The following is an 18,740-nucleotide window of genomic DNA, read 5'->3' on the forward strand; positions in this document are numbered from 1 at the left end:
CTGCATCCCAGAGGGGTTGGTAACAGCCATATGAAGAATGTTTTTGCATTTGTCACGAATGTGTTCATGAGGACTTTCCAGTATATTCTCAGAAAAACTACCTTTAAGGGGAGCCTGGGTGGCTCAGTCGGTTAAGCATTGGACTCTGGATTCCAGCTCAGGTCTTGATCTCAGGGTTGTGAGTTTAAGCCCCACGTTGGAGGGGGGAAACAGCACTAAGAAAATCTTGAGGGATACCTGCGTGGCTCAGCCAGTGAAGCAGCTGCCTTCAGCTCAGGTCGTGATCGCAGGGTCCTGGGACTGAGTCCCACATCGTGCTCCCTGCTCAGCGGAGAGCCTGCTTCCCCCTCTCCCTCTGTGGGCCATTCTGTCTACTTATGCTCTTTATCTCTCTGACAAATAAATAAATAAATAAAGTATTTAAAAAAAGAAAATCATTAGGAAGATAAAATAGATTTACAGTACTCTACTGGATTTATTTTTTAAAAATCCACATAGGGACGCCTGGGTGGCTCAGTTGGTTGAGCGGCTGCCTTCAGCTCGGGTCATGATCCCAGGGTCCTGGGATCGAGTCCCACATCGGGCTCCCTGCTCAGCAGGGGGCCTGCTTCTCCCTCTGCCTCTGCCTGCCACTCTGTCTGCCTGTGCTCACTCTCTCTGACAAATAAATAAATAACATCTTAAAAAAAATCCGCATATAAGTGAACTTACACAGTTCAAGCCTGTGTCGTTCAAGGGTCAGCTGTGTAGGTGTGTAGGACCCATTCGTGTGTTCTTGGAAGGGAAATGTGAGCTTGCTACAAATGTATCAACTGATGGGCAAAGAACTCCTGTCCCCAGGCAGTGTGATCAAAGAACAGGCAGGAGAAAGCCAGAAGACAAGAGAGGAGCCAGAAGAGGGAGAAACTGCTGTGGGCCACATCTACACCAAGAAAATCAGAAAGGACAGACACGGGTCAAACCAGCAGAGAGCCTGTTCATCAGGCAGGGATGAAAAGTCTCCTGCTAAAGAGAGACCAAGCTGATACTCACAGCCCCCAGCGAGGAATGGAGGTGGATGCAGGAGGGTCACACCTAATCAGGGGAGGGGAAGGGAAGAAGCTGAGAATCTCCGTCTTTCTGAGACAGCAGAGGCAAGGCAGAAAGGGGTCAAGGCCATGTGCAGAAGCAAGGAGAAAGGCACCGAGCTCGCCGTGAGGAAGTGAGGTCCGTGGAGACCTATTCTGACATGTGCCCGTTTAGGAAAGAGAGCAGGAAGGCGTATGTCAGCCACGGAATGAGAAAGTATGAAAAAAACAAATGGCGGTGTCCACATGGGGTCTGCTTTCCTTTCCTTTGGACCGAGATGGGGGAGGGGGTTCAGCTGCCATTTCTTACACTCATTTCCCTTAACAGCTTTTGAAATAAGTTCAATATGGTTGAGAATGGATTGTCCCAGGTGCACAGGAACTTCAAAATTACCTTGCATAATTTGGCATAAAGGCCATTCTTTGTGGGATCTCAAAGAATTCCATTCATTGTTCAGGGCGCGCTGCCGCCATGCCTCCCGTGAGAGCTAGCGTCGCTCCGTGGGGTTTGGAACACACCCCTAGGATAAGCGGACTCTTGGGCTTTTAGCTCTTCTACCGCTAAGGGCCAGGCACCTGAATCAGGATCAGGAATTCTCGCCTGAAGTCCCCACTCACTGCCACCACATTTTAGATTCCCGCTTTTCTGCATATTCTAACCCTTCCTTCTCAGTCTCCATGCCCTGCTTTCATTGTCTCTGGGAAGCCTCAGTGCTGACCCCTTTTCTTGTAGAATTAACTCCCTTTTTCCTTTGTGGATGGAGGGGGTGGACGTCTGCCCAATGTGACCTCTGGGAGTGGGGGGATGGGTGAGCCTGGTGGTGGGTATTAAGGAGGGCATGTGTTGCATGGAGCACTGGGTGTGGTGCATAAACAATGAATCTTGGAACACTGAAAAAAATAAAATAAAATAAATTAAAAAAAAAAAAAAGAAAAGAAGTAGAGGAATATTATTTGGGGCCCTGTCTCTGATACTTCATATAATGCAAGCACGAGCAGGCACTACAGTATTTGTTTCAGAATTTGTATACACATTGCACTACGTACATATAAAACAGCTCAAGGACAAGACTGCTTTCAAGGACAAGTTAAGTGGGTAAAATGAAAACATAAAATCGAATTCTAAAACGTGCTTCCCACACCCGAGTGGACGCTAGTGTGTGCAGTGGGTAGAAACAAGGGCCCCGTCTTCAGGTGGGATTCCCATCCTCGTTGGATTGTAGGCAGTCAGTCGGTCGTCAGCTCTTGCCCTTGGCCATGACAGACAGACTCTGGCAGCCGTGGGTGGGGGAACAGACCTTCATCTCTGAGGCACGCCTGAGAGCGTCTTCCGCACGCTGCCTTCCATAGAAGGTCGATACCATTTTGCCAGATGGGTACTCCCAAGTCCAGCTCGCTGTCAGACTCTCAGCTTCTTCTGACTTCTGACGTGAAACCAGAGCCATCCACACAAGCAAGCTGAGAGCTAGTCAGGGGTCCAGGTAGGAAACCAATAGGACTTCTCCCACCCTGCTCACCTCTGCCAGTTACCTCTGGCTTTTTGTTAGCAGATTGAGTCCTCCCAGCCACCACTTCCCATCAAGCCATCCATATGGAATATTCAAGATAAGTAGAAACTAATCACTAATTTTTTTAAAAAGAAGTAGATCATCTTGTGCAAAATACCAGTCTCTAAATTTCAAAGTACATTTCAGATGAAACCGGTGTGTGTCGGACAGTCCTTTCTAAAACTAAGAAAGCCTTCCAAGACGTATCTAAAGATTTCTAAATTCAAAACAAATTTCAATGGTTTTTCTGTTTTCTGATTACAAAAGTATGATACATACTCCAAGGGGTGGGGGGAAGCATTTAAGAAAAAACACGGAAGAGCACGAGGAAACAAAAGTAACCTATGATCCCCGGAACCACACTGACAAAGCTTTCATAGTCAACTGCAGGGAAAAAAAAAAAAAGTAGCAAGAGAACCCGAGGAGGCTAGAAGAAAGAGACAGTTTCCCATTAGTCACGCATACGAGAGATTCCACGAGATTAAATGGAACCACTGCGCCGGAGCCATAGGGCGGAGGGCTTGGTGGACACCAGCCAGGGACACAGGTTTGCCAGTGGACAACAGTGACTTTCTCCAGCACAAAGCTTAGAGAGAGAACATATGGTCAGTAAAAGATGCAACCCATCTATACAACTTTTGAATATTTCTTTTGAGTCTTCGGGTAAGACAGCTAACAGAGAAGATGTAATAATGGAGACAAAGGAAATTAAAGCAAGATTTGGCCATAAGGGAAAATCATCCAGCCCAAAATAGCACCCTTAACTCTCAACCTCTGGAGACAATAACCCTGAGGGAGCAAGAAAAAGTGAGGAAAGCTCTTTGAGAGTAGATCTGTTGTTGCTGTTCTATTCTGGTATATACCATTAAGATCTGATGGCAAGACAAAAGGATTTCTGCGGCATTGTACCTCCTTAGGCTGCTTTAACTTTTTGCATCTAATAGTTGAAAATAAAGTATCAAGATAAAATTGCTATTCAGCCATTCATTCCTGCAGTAACTGTAATTTTCCTGGATGTTTACCACATGCCACACAGCGTACCAGTCCCTTGGAATACAAAACATGTACGGCATGGAAGCCATTCTCCAGGACCTCACAGTCTAATAGAATCAGACAGAAATCATTGCAACAAATTGTCCTAAGTCACTGCCACTGTGATTGCCAAGAAGGAAGCACGAGAAGGCCATAAGCTTTATAGAGAAGGGGTATTGTGCTGAGCCTCGAGGAGAAAGGCGCACCCAGGGGCTGGGGAGGGAGGGCTCCCAAGTCAGAGGCGGGGGCCGTGGGAACGGAAAGGAAAGCCGCAAGGGACTGGGCCTGGCCCTGTGATCCTGGGGGCAGCCACCCTCTGGCCCGTCCAGCGAAGAGAAGGAAGGAGGAACATCCTGGAAAAAACTGAGCAAGGAAAAATGCTCAAGTAGTGTCTTGTCTGCAGGAGGAGAAACAGGGACATACATGTATCCGACTTATAACTCAGACTATTATTATTATTATTTTTTAATCCGTTCATTTTCTTCTGGAGAACAAGGTGCATTTGCATGTTAATGTCTGCCTTTCGCTGACATAGAGAAATGGTCAGCCATATTCTCCCTAGTACTACGTCATCCCCTAATAGGAAGATTAGATATTAAAGGAGAGAATGTGACCCCCCGCTCTGATTCATAGACTTCCAGTCAATGCATTGTTGCTAAAAGAGAATTTTCAAAATAAATAGAAAAACTAAGAAATGTATTTATTTTTCTATTGCAAATTTGTGTGTTTATATATGTGTGTGTGTGCATGTACGTGTATATTTATATATATGTCTATATATTATTCTCATGTGTGTTAAATGAAATGGAGTTTATGAGTGTAATTTACAGATACATGATTTTACTATTTATCTGTTGACAATCACACTCGACTGACTAGGTATCCTAAGCGTGTAAAACAACATAATGATGTAAGCGCCTTCACTATTTTCCAGCTTTAACATAGTTTGATAGCAAATAAAGCCATGATCAAAAAACAAGTTTTGGGGAAAAAAACTTTGTGAATTTTTATAAACATTCAAATTCAGAAGAGAATTTCTTTTCTCTTTTTTTTTTTAATTGAACTCGGACCGTTAAAAGGCAAATCTTTGTTTAAATATAGACTAAAAGCCCCTGTTGCCTGCTTTGTTTTGTCCCATGCTGGTATCACCGTGAACTGCTAATGGGATCAGATGCTTCCTAATTCCTAATTCCCTTGGCTTTCTTGATGGAGAGTGGGACGTTGAGTCCACCAGCCTGTCTCAGTGTGTGCTGAGATAGTAACAAAAGTATTGCTGTCCCTTAGATTTGTCTCTCAAACCACGACTGGCGCGATCGAAATCTCGCTAAAGCACAGATCATAGATTGTGTCCTCCGTACACTCAAAGGGGGAAATGAACATTCTTTTCAGTTCTCAGACACTTCCTTTTGAAATCCCCGGAAGACCAAGAGAGGCCATAGGCGAGTAAGCAACAAAGACTTCCACCGGCCTCTCGCCTTGCGCTGGTCTATATCCCGCAGTATTCACTGAGCCCCCAGCATGATGCAAACTCTTCGGTGCAAAAAAACAGGGTTTGTGTTTGAAGATGTTGGTTCTCATGTTAGAACTGGGACTGTGATGGGATCATATGACCCTTCCTCCCTGGGTCGGTGGGGAGGACAGTTCCATCGTGGGTGGCGGGGGAGGGGGCGGCGCTGACCATTCCCACCCTTCCCAGGGCATCCAGTCTGGCCTCCTGCTCTGAGGCAGCGGTAAAGCTCCCTGCACACACCTTAAGGCTCACCTAGCCTCTGTCTGCAACTCTGCCTACAGCCTACTGCCTTCCCTCCAATCCCAGTGTTTCTAACCACACCAGTTCAAGCACATCTGCACCAGATCTCTTACAGCTTCAAACAGCAAAGGAAAGGGTCCTCAGGAAGTTGGCTGTAGGATGGGTCAGCCACCACTCTGGTCATTTGAGGCTGTTGGCGGACCCTGAGTGATGAGTGCATGCGATTCTAGCAGCCACGTGACCAGAAGGGCAGGGAGGGAGGGAGGCAGAAGATGATGCAAAAAGGGACTGGAGTGGGGGGCTATGAATTAGTCGCGTTCACTCAACCATGGACTCATCATTTGTTGGATACCCTTACACTGCTCTGTACCATCAAATCACAGAGGATACACGCTCAACAAGACAGACATGACCAGTATCGCTCGTTCCGCATTTTGAAAGTGAAGAGAATTCAGGGCAAGGACATTTCTCAGTCTTGGGGAGTCATGGGAGGCTCCGAAGAGGGCACAGCGAAAGCGTGAAGGGTGAAAAGACAGAGACAGATGTGGGGCCATTGGGGGCGGAGCTGGCAGCAGCCACTGGGGCACATGCAAGGGGAACGGTGAGAGGGAGTGTGCCACCGGGAGGACACAGGCCAGGCTCCGGCGAGAGCATCTGACCCTCCTGAAGTGACTCCAAATCCCTAAATATTGGGTTGAGCTGCAGGAAACCGCCATCTTTCCAGGTCAACATGACCTACTGTCAGTAATTTTCCATGGCTCACCTGGATACTTCCCTGGATAACAACCCTTGACCACTCCGCTGTCTCCACTAGTCTCTCCACAGGAGAAAACACGCAGTGGCCTTGGGAAACACACAAGAACCTGTGCGAGTGAGTAGGAGGCGGCAGGGTGGTGACAGCGACACTGATAGACACACAGAGGCCACATGGAAGAGCGCAAGGAGCCGAGGTAAGACGTTTGGGCTTTATCCTTAGGACGATGGCGATGACCAAATTCGTACTTTAACATGCTCACTCAAGACCACCTGGAGAGTGGAGTGGGAAGGGCAACACAAGGCAGAAAAACATAAAAATCTGCTCTTATGGTGGTTCAGTGCGAGAGGAGACAGACCCACAGGAGCAGGGGCAGGTGGGAGGGCTCGAGGGCACCCAAGAGGCCAGCCTGGCAGAACTCGGTGACCAAGAGCAGGAGGCGAGGGCTGGGGGAGGGGCGCCTATGTGCCACCCAGGCAGCCAGGTGCAAGGGCCCGTCTAAGCAGGTGATGGACCGTTCTCTGGGCTGGACACCCGGCAGGAGGGGCTGGCGTGGAGGGAAATGAATGAGTCCTGGGCAGGACTGTTCACTCCGTTCGATGAAGAGGAGATCGAAGACCAGAAGCAGCAGGAAGCGAAGGGAACGAATGTTTGCTGACTGCCCACTAGGTAGCGGATTTATCTCTGCTGCTTATTAAAATCCACACCGACTCCAGGGGGCGGGTACCTGTCCTTCAACTTACTGCTAAGGAGGCAGACAGAGAATGTTTACTGGAAGTCAGGTAGTGGGATAAGCTGTAGAGCCTCGTTCTCAAGGGGTGTCTTTCCACCGATGCCCAAGTTCCTTCACCTCCGACCTGCCGACCAGCATCCCAGTGGAACATGTGGTGTGTGCGGTGCTCGTGGCTAAAAATGTTAGCTGGATAAGGTCAACAGGGAGATGCTGAAACCTACCTGAGCACCCATGGGAGAAGGGGAGGATGGACTCAGAGCAGAGCACCTGACCCAGATGAGTGTCCTACTTTCGAAGGAGAGGGAACATTCTTTGGAGGATGCTCCTTCCTGCATGCCCTTCTTACCCCACACTATCTACGGTCCACCTTTCTCATGGTTCCTCTCCGTGTCTACGGCGCCGGAGGCAGGGAAATACGCAGTGAATGGTTGGAAGAACTTGCTTTGCAAGCTTTAGAACAAATCCCACAGTACCTTCCCTGCCCCACAGAGCAGAACTCAGCAGAGCATCCCATCTCCGTATCCCTTAAAGGACAAGCATTTTAGCCAATGGCATCATCTGAGCCCATAAAGGTTGAAGGCATAGCCTAGTTAAATTGTTATTTAACAATTCCAGAAGAGTAGCAAAAACAGTCCATAAAGCTAAATGACTCCCAGGGAAGAAAGTACACATTACATTCTCATACTTGTTTCCTTAATTAGGAACAGATCCTGGTGGCTGGGATTTATTTTCATGAGCACACATCCACAAAAATGAGAAACATCTTGACATGCCACAACATCCATAATGTTTCTCCAATCTGAATTACTAATTGGGTTTAAAAAAAAAAAAGGCAACCGCGAATTTTCACGCTGGTTTTGATTTGGGATTCAAAACAGAACCTAAGATGTGCAATTTTTTTATATTGTTCCAAAACACATATAAGCTGGGTCAAAATCCGTAAGACCCACTTCAGAGTTTGAAAAAGAAAAAAGGAAAAAAGGAAAAAACAGACCAAGGCATGAATTCGGAATTTAAAATGGCAAAGAAGATTCGTCTTATGGAACGTGAAAACTAACTTGTGATCTCGCCCAGACACTTCTCAACATCGTCACCTATTACCTTCTATAAAGAGGAGAAAAGAATCAGGTTGGGGAGAGGGAGGGTGTTTATATGGCACCTGCATGAACCATGTCACGGAATTCAAAGGACTCCTTTTTGTGTGTTTTTCTTTGTTCACTTATTACAGAAACTGGCTAGCCTTTCTCATTGCGTTCACTAAATTCTGTTCCAGTCAAGAACCCGGGCACACAGCAGCGTCAGTCACGAAGACATTCTGATCCTTACCTACGCAGCTTATCCTCGAGCATCTCCATGTACTTCAGAGCACTCTCCTTCACACTCATTTCTGCAAAAACAAAAATCCAAAGTTGATGCAAAGACAGAACAAAACCCAGGAGTGCTCCACTACAAGCCAAACACCTAAGGATCACTGTCGGACCGGTAGTAATGATCGCCTCCCTGGTGTGGAAAGCAGGCGAGTTCACGGGGCGGGGTAGGGTGAGGGCTGCCTGGAGGAAGGTGCTGGAAATGTGGTGAGGCCCCCCAGCGCCTCCACCTGGGCACTGTGCTTCCCAAGGAAGCTCCCTGGATGTTGGGCGTGGACGCCGCTGCTCTCTGTGCCTTTCATCTTTCCCATCTGGTAGCCAAGAGCTTGGTGGCAGAGGATGAAAAAAAATATCCAAGTGGGAAGCAGCTCCCATCCTAGGGATGAACCAGAAGCTCACCGGTACAGGAGCAGGGAACTGCAGACCTTTCCACTGAGACCCACATGGAAACGGGATCCCAACAGGACTTGAGTTCAGTTGACTTCAGTGACTCAGTTTCCAAAGCTGGGAGGTCCGTAGCCCCTAGCGATTAACTCAGAGCCTCATAATCACCAAAGGTGGAGGAATTGATGATTTGTGGTGCCCCCATGGATCAAAGAGGCCCTTTACTCATAAAAAGACATTTGGTCTTTTGTACATGAAGAAAATGTTAATTTTTTTCCCTCTTAATAGGTTAAAAAAAAATCAAAATGTTGGGTGCCTGGGTGGCTCAGTCGGTTAAGCATCTGCCTTAGGCTCAGATCGTGATCCCAGGATGGGCGAGGAGCCTGCTTCTCCCTCTGCCTCTCTCTCTCTCTCTGTCTCACATGAATAAATAAATAAAATCTTCTTAAAAAAATCAAAATGCTGATTTGACATTGTCACTTTTTTTTAAACAGAGGGAATAAGAGGGGGAACTCATGCTGTTTTACTATATAAATATTTTTATGTTAAAGAGCGAGAGAGAGATTTGGTGCATTCTGAACAAGTCCTGATAGCCTCTGTTTCCTCCTCTGGAGAAAGAAAATGCCATCCTCTCAAGCTGATCACTGACTGAGAGGGGACGATGAAGTGCCCAGGAGAGCAGATGGCATCAGAGCAGTCCCCATCAGACAATGGCTGTAATTAGCGATGTTGCTGCCATTTCTACCCTGACCACTATTATCACCACCGTGGAGTTTATTAGTGTTTTTATTCCGACCTCTATTCTCAGAGGCAATTCATGCATTGACATTGGGGTGTGTGGGGAGCAAAATCCACGCTGTTTGAGTCACTGCCCTGAGCCTCTGCCAAGGGGGCTCTCAGGACCCTGTTTTGTCACCATGTGCGTGTTAGGGTAAGAGACATGGCAGTATAGTTGGAACTGGAAAAGGGACCTTGAAATTCCTCATAAAGAAACCAAATATGGATGCAGAAATTAAAACAGAAGTTCTGGTTCATCAGTTCGTAACAGATAAAAACAGAAATGTACCCAGTGAAAGCAACTCTTTAAGTGGGTCCCTTAATCTAGTTGACTTGGGTCAGCCTCCTTTACAAGTGAAGTTGTGCTACTTTTTTTTCTCCAAATGTATATTTTCAGCACCTACAGTGCGTTGGGTACTGCGCTAGCCTGGGGAGTGTGGGGACATGGCTCCGTGCCGCTGAGACCTGTTCCCTGGTTTATCTGGAGCAAGGACTACACATTCAGAATGTCCCAACCAGAAGTGCCCTGTTTCACACCCAGAACATATTTTTGTATGCCGCACACCATGATAAGACCTTGGGATAAACCTGTAAACAGAAGCAATAAAGATGCCTGCCTTTGTAAAGCTTCATTCTGGTAGGGACAGGTAGTAACGAATTTTATGTCCCATAGAGTACCAGGAGGTTGTAAGTGCTACAAAGCAAGAGAAGGGGATCAGAATGGGGCTGCAGAGGGGTGGGGCATCATTGGGAAGGTGACATCTGAGTAAAAGCATGAAGAGGGCAGGGGGAGCACAGAGCAGCCTTCCTGGGAAGAGCAGGGCGGGTAGAAGGACCAAGCAGTCTAAAAGTCCTAGGGCAGCAGCACACCTGACTACTCCAGCAACATCTGGAGGAGACGTTCTCTGGGGAAAGAGATGAGGCAGAGAAACAGCCCAGCCCCCATCATGCAGGCCACTGTGGCAAACTGTATTTCCAAAACTCGGCCATAGTAATATTCTGGGTCCCACACACTATTCCAGTACTTGGCCATTCCCCATCAAGCAGAGAATTCTATTTCCTTCCTCTTGAATGTAAACAGGCTATGATATTACAACCAGTAGAGAATGATGGGAAGGATGCTTTTTAATTTCTGAGGCTGGGGTCCAGCTTCTGCTTGGCTGTTTCTACTGGGAACCCAGCCTCCGTGTTAGAGGAAGCCCCAGCCATAGGGAGAAACCATGGAGAGATGTTCTGGCCAAAGTCCCAGGTGCAGCTCTCAGCCAACAGACAGATATGGGGGTGAGTGAGCCTTCAGATGGTGTGAACCACAGAGTCCAAGGAGCCCAGACGTCAGGAAACAGAGACAAGCCATCTTGGCTTCTCTGGACCTAAATGCCTGATTCACAGAATGGGCACACACAACAAACAGCTGTAAGTCATTGGGTTTGGGAATGATTTGTTACATAGATGTAGTTCCTGGAAAGCCACGCCAGGGTTTTGAGTGTTCCAAGAGAAACGAGAAAACACTGGAGAAAAAAGGTGACAAACTGGGTCACGGTCACTCTGTTGGACTGGACTCTAGGACGATACGAGAGACGTAGAGAGAAGCAGGAAGGTTAGAGCCATCCTCCAGGACGAGGTAGTGGGGACTGAGACTGGGGACTGAGTCACAGGAGTGGGGGACAGGAGGCAGATTTTAGATCTATTTTTATTATTTATTTTTTAAAGATTTTATTTATTTATTTAACAGAGAGAGAGATGACAAGTAGGCAGAGAAGCAGGCAGAGAGGGGGAAACAGTCTCACCGCTGAGCAGAGAGCCTGATGCAGGGCTCTATCCCAGGACCCTGAGATCATGACCTGAGCCGAAGGCAGAGGCTTAACCCACTGAGCCACCCAGGCGCCCCTAGATCTACTTTAAAGATAGGGACAGTAAGGGTTCCTGATGGATTGAATTCAGGCATGTGCGAAAGAGACCTAGAAAGAATGACTACAAGGGTTTTGCCCTGAGCCACCAGAAAATAGAGTTGCCATCAACGGGGATGGGAAGAATGCATGTGAAACCAGTCTGGGGAGACGAGTGAGCGTTCAGTCTTAGACTGGAATTTGCTAAGATGAGTAGAACTTCAATATTCTCACCAAAAAAAAAAAAAGGCAAACGTGTGCAGTGATGGATGTGTGATGGACGGGGACGTAGTAGCTCTTTCACAACGCACTCATGTATCAAATTGTCACGTTGTAGACTTTAAATACCTTACAATTTCATTCATCGATTATACCTCCAAAAACTGGAAAAAAATAAAAGCGGTTGAGAAGCTTCCAAAGTGTTCAAGTTTGAAATCTGACAACCTGGAGTTTATGAGCCACCCTGGGGGGGATGTCCAGGACGGAGCTGAGCACGTGAATCAAGAAGAGGTCTGAGGGGCGCCTGGGTGGCTCAGTGGGTTAAAGCCTCTGCCTTCAGCTCGGGTCATGATCTCGGGGTCATGGGATCGAGCCCCGCATCGGGCTCTCTGCTCGGCGGGGAGCCTTCTTCCTCCTCTCTCTCTCTGCCTGCCTCTCTGCCTACTTGTGATCGCCATCTGTCAAATAAATAAATAAAATCTTAAAAAAAAAAAAAAAAAAAAGAAGAGGTCTGAGTGCAGAGGGGCAGTTGGAAGACGCTGGCGTGTGGAACGAGGAGACACGATGTGTCTCTCAGGGAGCAGGGGTAACAGAAGCAACCCATGGCGATCATATGTCCCTACAATTCTATCACGATGGCATCTTTCATCCAAAGGACAAAAATGCACGGCACCTCCCTTGAGGACGAAAACCATATCCGTATGTTTAAAAGTAATCCAGATAGATTCCATATTAATGATTTTGCTCAGAAATCACTACACACTTGTCTCATCTAAGCATCCAAGGCTCTGGGTAGTGACACGCGGGGTGCCGCACAGGGGCATCCAGGCAGCTTCCCGTGCTTTTCCACTCGCCTGGAGGCTGCCATCTGACAGGGACACTGCACTGAAATCCCGCCTTCCCTAGATCCTGACCCGTCCCCCCGCCAGGCAGCCTAAACTGCCTTTCACGCCTATGAACTAGGTTGACTCACAACCTTCTGGAGAGGCCAGGGCTGTAGACAGGGAATTTACGTTTTCATCTTCCTAAATAATATGCCCAAGTGGGGACGCCTGAGTGGTTCGGCTGGTGGAGCATCTGACTCTTGATTTCAGCTCAGGTCATGATCTCGGGGTTAGGAGATCGAGCCCCACAGCAGGCTCCGCACTGGGCATGGAGACTGCTTAAGATTCTCCCTCTCCCTCTGCCCCCACTCACCTCCCTCTCTCTAGAGAAGGAGATGCACCGGGAAGAGCTCATCTTTTCGTACTTCCTCATCGTCCCTCTGCTCGTTCCTTTCCTAACCTGATGTTAGAGCAGACACCAAGAGAATGGTAGTAGCACTGAGGCAAGCTTCCAAGAACCGCAAACGTTGCTGAAGAAAGCTGATTACTCCAGGTCGGCCGGCCTCCTGACCGGGAAAATGCAGAAACGCCTCCTCTCCTCTCCATTTGCTAAGGGAATCTGACATCCAGAGTCGGGCAATATTATCAGAATGGAATTCATATAATTAACTTCGTGAATCTAATTAAGCAAAAACTGATTGATAATTAAATGCAGTAAATCTGTGAAAACATTGAGGAGAGTGCGAGGTGCAAACACAAATCAAAGTAACAGGAATTTAACCCGGGCCCTACTTCGCGCCAGGCACTATTTAAATCTAAGACACATGGCTTCGAGGGTCACAGAGAGAGCTGTGGGGCCACCCTCTAACTTTGATGTCTCCTTGGAGCGCCCGGCAACATTTGCCATAAATCTTCATGATAACTGATAATCCACAAATGGCCCAATGTGCCTGATGAAAAAACACAACCAATTTACCCAGCAATACCCTTTTCAGCATAAACAAGGGAGATATAAGAACATTGAGTGGGAAACAGGGCTGACTAGGTTTTAGTGCATTATATCCTTTGTTTGTGTCATAAAAGGACAAATAAAAAGCAATACTTGTCATGATAATCGTACAGGAAATGAGCCACACCCACGCAGAGTTGCAGTCAGATTGAATGAAGCAGTGGCTACAAAGAGATTCAGCCCCAGCGTCTTCTATCAATAAGGACAACATCATGGGGTCATTACGGTACCACCTCAGATTCCACAATGGACGCCAAAGGTACCCCATCAGTCTAGCATTAATCACATATTTTGTCTAACACAGGCCGTTTTCTTGGAATGTTCCAGTAACATAGTAATTCTAGTAACATAGGGCTTGGCCTCACTTTACAAAAACAAGTCATCGGCTTTCAAAGATCATTGTTCAAGGATCAATTTCAACCCAATTAACTCCCATTAGTAAAATCCTCCCAAAGGAAGATGTGAAAGACACAGGAGAAATTACAGAATTCTGAGAAATTTTCGAACATCCAAAGTATTATTTTTCTACTGCAGGGAATGAAAGAATTTCTGTTTATTTGAGTCATTAAACCATGCATGGGGATGAAGTAGTTAATACTGAGCTAAAAAAGACCCAGGGAAGTCAACAACACAGGAAAATGAACTTGTGATTTGCTTGTCTTGATATGTGTGATGGACCGGTATTGTCTAAGACCTTGAAAGATGGTGGAATCCATGAGATAATGCACTACACAAGTCAACTTTTTTACCAGAGGACAAGAGGGAAATACCAGCCATGAGTCTCTGCTGATACCACAGTGAACCTGTCACATCGGAAATTCACTATGAGAAAACCTGATACCAAGTTAATGATATCAAGGACATTTCCTTGATCCCTTCCTGTGTGTCAGGAACTGTTCTAATCACCTTGTTCTAAATGCTAAACAATGGCAATGCCCATGAAGCCGCTCTATTGTTATCCTCATTTTGCCCAGATGACACAGAGGGGCAGCAAAGACCAAAGTCACAAAGCCAGTGAGAGATCATCCCAGAGCCCATTGTTATGGAATCCATGACTTCCATTTTCAATAACCCAGGGGTTCAGGAAGTGCACATTGAATAAATGCATGTGAAATTTTAGCCACCAACAACATGAAGCTGGAGTTCACAGAGAGAGTAAATTAAGGGGAGACCAAAGACTTCTGTAAAAAGTCAGAGTTGCAAAGAGCATGGACAATTGCAAAGAACAGCGCCATTAACAAATGGAAACTCCATTGTATGTAAATTGTAGGGAAGAGTGCTGCTAAAATAAATTACCATTGTGTAATACACATACATGTGTGTGTTTGTGTGTGTGTGTGTGTGTGTGTGTGTAAAGGGTATAGGGCCAAGGTGATTTTATAGCAGGTTGCACGAGAAGATGATTAATAATTCTCTGAGGCTCATATTCATGTTGGTTCCCTCCTAATAATAAGACACTGGCTTCATGTAGTTTTACAGATTTTTACCCGCATGTATACGTTGGTTTATTTACGTCATTTCCTGTTACCACTATGCGTGGTAGTCATTTGAATAGAATCCCAAGCAGGGATCCTGAGTTAAGCTGGAGACAATCTGTGCTGGGCTTTAGACTGGCCATTGTCCATTCCCTAGGGTTGGAACCAAAGAAACACACCATCACTAAACTAGCAATGGCTTTGCATGCCGTTGGCGGGCCATCATTCAGTGTGGCGTTGCTAATTTCTCTCTCTCTTTCCCTCTGACATTGATAAGAGATTTGCAGAGAGAAGACAAATGGCCAAATACGGATCTGACAGAATTAATAAACGGTACCAGAGAGCAGAATTCTCTTCAGGGGTGCCTGCCTCTCATTCGTACATCCATCTTGCGTCTCTTAAATGCCTACCATGTGCCTGATTGCGTGTTGAGCACCGGGGCTGCAGACAGGAGTCAGACGCGGCCCTTAGCCTGGAAAACACCGGGTTTGGGGACAGAAAACGGTCACATAAACGTGTGATGAATAAAAGCAAGGAGCGGAGTTCCGTGATTGGAACTTAAAGCAGGAGTCTCTTCTGGGATGTCGCAGAAGAGCCTCTGCCCAGCTCGAGGGGCTTGAAAATGGACTTCCTGAGGAAGTGAATGGAGTAGCCGTCTTAAAGGATTTTCCACGCTGGCTAAAGCCCGAGGAGGCACTGGTAATCCAAAACAGCAGTTGCACATAAAGTAAGATTCATGTTTCTGAAAATCGGGCATTTAATGTCATATTATTTTACCCTCTCAGTAATTTCTGAATCATTTTTCCCCCCGCAGATTACATTAAGATTAGTCGATGTGGGCCAGGATCCCACAGCAAAGGAAGGCAGGGTGCCTGCAGGACATGGGCTGGTCCCAAAGCCCCGGCTCTGAGCTGTCACAGCCACACCTGGAACTGGACATCCAGGTGTCCTCCTCGGGGAATCCGAGTAAGAATGCTGTGTTGTAATGACCTCACAGCAGCAGAGGCACCCAAAGGTCAGAGGGCCGGAAGGCTTTTTCGGAACTGGAGCACCGTCATGACTCTGTCGTCCGCAAAGAAAGTAAAACTAATTATTCTGAACTAGGTTTATGCTACGCTTGCGCCCTTTTGCCCCGAGTGCTGGTGTGCGGCCACGGCTGTCCCACGTGGTGCCGCGTGGCTGCCCCAGGGAGCCCCGCCCCACTGCTCTTAAACCCAGAGCACATCTCAGGGCCTTGTCCGTCTTGATCCTCGTGTCTGTAGAAGCCACACCTGAGTGGATGGGTAGAGACGGTGGGCAGGGGGGAAGGAAGGAGAAAGGAGGGGGGAAACGCCACTAGGTTTAAAAATGTTTCCTGTACAGTGAGAGATTCCAGTCCATAAATGATAAAGCCCGAGTTCCAATTTCACCTGCTGTGCTTGTCCTGAGTTAATTGGGTATCATCTGATACAGTAATTCTCACCTTCCCGGTTCAGACCTGCTCCAACATGCACTCTTCCGGTGCCCTTGACGCACACGGCCTAATCAGCACAATCCAATGACTAGAAGAAAAACCAAGCACGCGTGGTATGGAAAGCAGGTTGGGAAAAAAGATAGGTTGAGACGCTATCAGTCCCGAGCAGCCTCACGCCACAGTCCTGACACATGTGTCCTCGCCAGCCAAATGTTTCCACCAATGGAAAGGCAAGTGCCTCTCCCCAGCTCTCCCTGCAGACAGCAGCCGGCTCAGGTCTACCTTCTTACCTGCCAGTGTGTGTAACTGAAACACTTGAGGGGCGCCTGGGTGGCTCAGTCGGTTGAGTATCAGACTCTCTCGGTTTTGCCTCCGGTCACAGTCTCAGCTCAGGTCATGGGCTCAGGGTTGTGAGAGCAAGCCCAGCATCAGCTCCCTGCTCAGAGAGACATCTACTGTCTCCCACTCTCTCCACCTCTCCCCCTGCTCATGTGCTCTTTCTCTCTAAAATAAATAAATCTTAAAAAATAATAATAATAACTGAAACAGAGGTGACCTGGAGATCCATTTACACCATTTTAAAAACTGCTTAAAATATCTACTTACTTACATTGCCTCGTACTGTCCATTTGAGAACATGCACTTTTATTCTTTACCTCTTTCTCCCTATTCCCCTCCAACATGTACAGCACATGCAGACACACATGGGTGCGCACGGGATTTACTTCTCTTCTTATTGACAGAACAAGGAACGGAACGTGGGGCTTGTTTTTTAAAGTGGAATACTATTTTGTTACATAATATGTGTTTAAAAAGAAAAAAAAGCCCACATCCACATGTGATCTTCGTAAGCAAAGGAAAATGAGCTCACGGGGTGTCAGCATGATGCCCGCATGTGGGCGCCTTATCACATTTACAGTAACTCCCTAAATCCTTTTTGAGGGTACGGAGACTGAGGTTGAGGGGAGCCCCAGTTCAGTTTTATGACAAAGTCGACGTGTTCTCAAATACATAATCCTGTCAGAAAACGTAACCAATGAATTTCACTGAAGGCGCGGTACATTTCACAGAAGGAAGGGAGTCCCTTTTCCCTTAACTGTTAATGGTTTGAAACTGACATCTCTCTGTCGGACACAGAGCACCCGAGTTCTGACCTGAGTTCTTGCCCTTGGAAGAGACATCCTGGAATGCTGGCGGGACAGCTCTGAATGTCCCCCGGGGCAATGAAGGGGAACCGTCCAAAGGTCGTCAGATCCCCAGCTCTCCATGTTGGATGTCCCCTCGGAGCCGTCTGGGGAAGCGACTAAGCAGGCAGCCCGGTTCCGGCCTGCTCCCTGCACTAGCAGACTTTGGCAGGGTGGTGCTGGGGATACAGAGGGGAAGATTTTAACATCACCAGCTACTCTGCTTCTCAGTCCTACAGGAGAGCGACCCCTGTCCACCACCTCCAGCAGAGGGACTCTCTGCCCAACACCCTTCCGCTGGAGGTGCTATCACCCTCCTCCCAGCCCCTGGCTAGCACAGCCTAGCACTGTCTTCTTGGCTGAGACTTTCCCGGATGGAGGAGACAGTCGTACGCGCCAGTTGGCTCCTCGCTCCAGAGTTTTCAAACATGCACGAACTAAGAGGGACCTTCCCTCTCCAGTGCCAGTGCTGAAAAACAGCTGGAGTGGCCTGCAGCCACAGTTCGGTCCCCGTGTGAGGACGAAGCTGAGACAGGTTCACAGAGAAGAGGCAGCTTCAGAGCCCCTGGGCCCAGCATCCCGCTGCCCTCCCACCCCCACTCCCACCTCTGCGGTGGTGATTTGAGCCAACACAGCGCCTCTTCTGACTCCTGACACTCGTGCCTCTGCTCTGATGTTTCCTCTGCCTGGAATATCCTCCCGAAATGTTCTCTGCCCTCCTACCCACTAAGATGCTGTCTGGGCTACAAGACCCTGCTTTCTTGCCATACGTCCCCTCTTCCCATGGTGCTCTCACCTCTTCTGGGCATCTGCGGACCCTTCAGACCTTCCCATAGCCATCAAGTTCATAGCCATCAAGTTCATAGCCATCAAGTTTACGTAGGACATGGCTGATCCTCTCTACTCAAGTTCTATCTTCTTTGAACCCTTAGCGCCTAGCGCAATCCTGGGCTCAGGGAAGGTGCCCTGTATGTCCTGTGACACCAGCTCTAGGCCAGGTACTGTGCCAGCCACCAGGGAAGCTTCAAGGAAGACCACATGGTTTCCGTTCCCAAGGGATTGACACCCCGATAAGGAGCCGGAAATCAGAACGGAAGATCTGGGTGCCAAGTGCCTGCGGTCATCAAAGAACGACTTGCTGGAGGGTGCAGGAGAGACATAAATGCAAACCAGGCTGAGGGGAGAGGCATGGCCGTGGGGGCTCCCTGGAGAAGAGGACCCGTGAACCGAGAAGGAAATGAATCCATGGACACGCTTCAACTTCTATTACAAACAAAAC

At 47.7% G+C, this 18,740-nt stretch overlaps 1 protein-coding gene across 1 annotated transcript in view; it reads right to left on the bottom strand.

Moving 5' to 3' along the window:
* Positions 1–18,740, bottom strand: part of LOC111160496 (disrupted in schizophrenia 1) — a 294,921-nt gene that overhangs the window by 62,094 nt on the left and 214,087 nt on the right. The window contains exon 10 of the mRNA XM_022523643.1: positions 8,210–8,270. Coding sequence (XP_022379351.1) covers positions 8,210–8,270 — 61 coding nt within the window. The remainder of the gene's footprint in view (positions 1–8,209; positions 8,271–18,740) is intronic.

Source organism: Enhydra lutris, unplaced genomic scaffold, assembly GCF_002288905.1.
Source record: "Enhydra lutris kenyoni isolate GAN:26980312 unplaced genomic scaffold, ASM228890v2 scaffoldscaffold76, whole genome shotgun sequence".
Classification (NCBI taxonomy): Eukaryota; Metazoa; Chordata; class Mammalia; order Carnivora; family Mustelidae; genus Enhydra; species Enhydra lutris.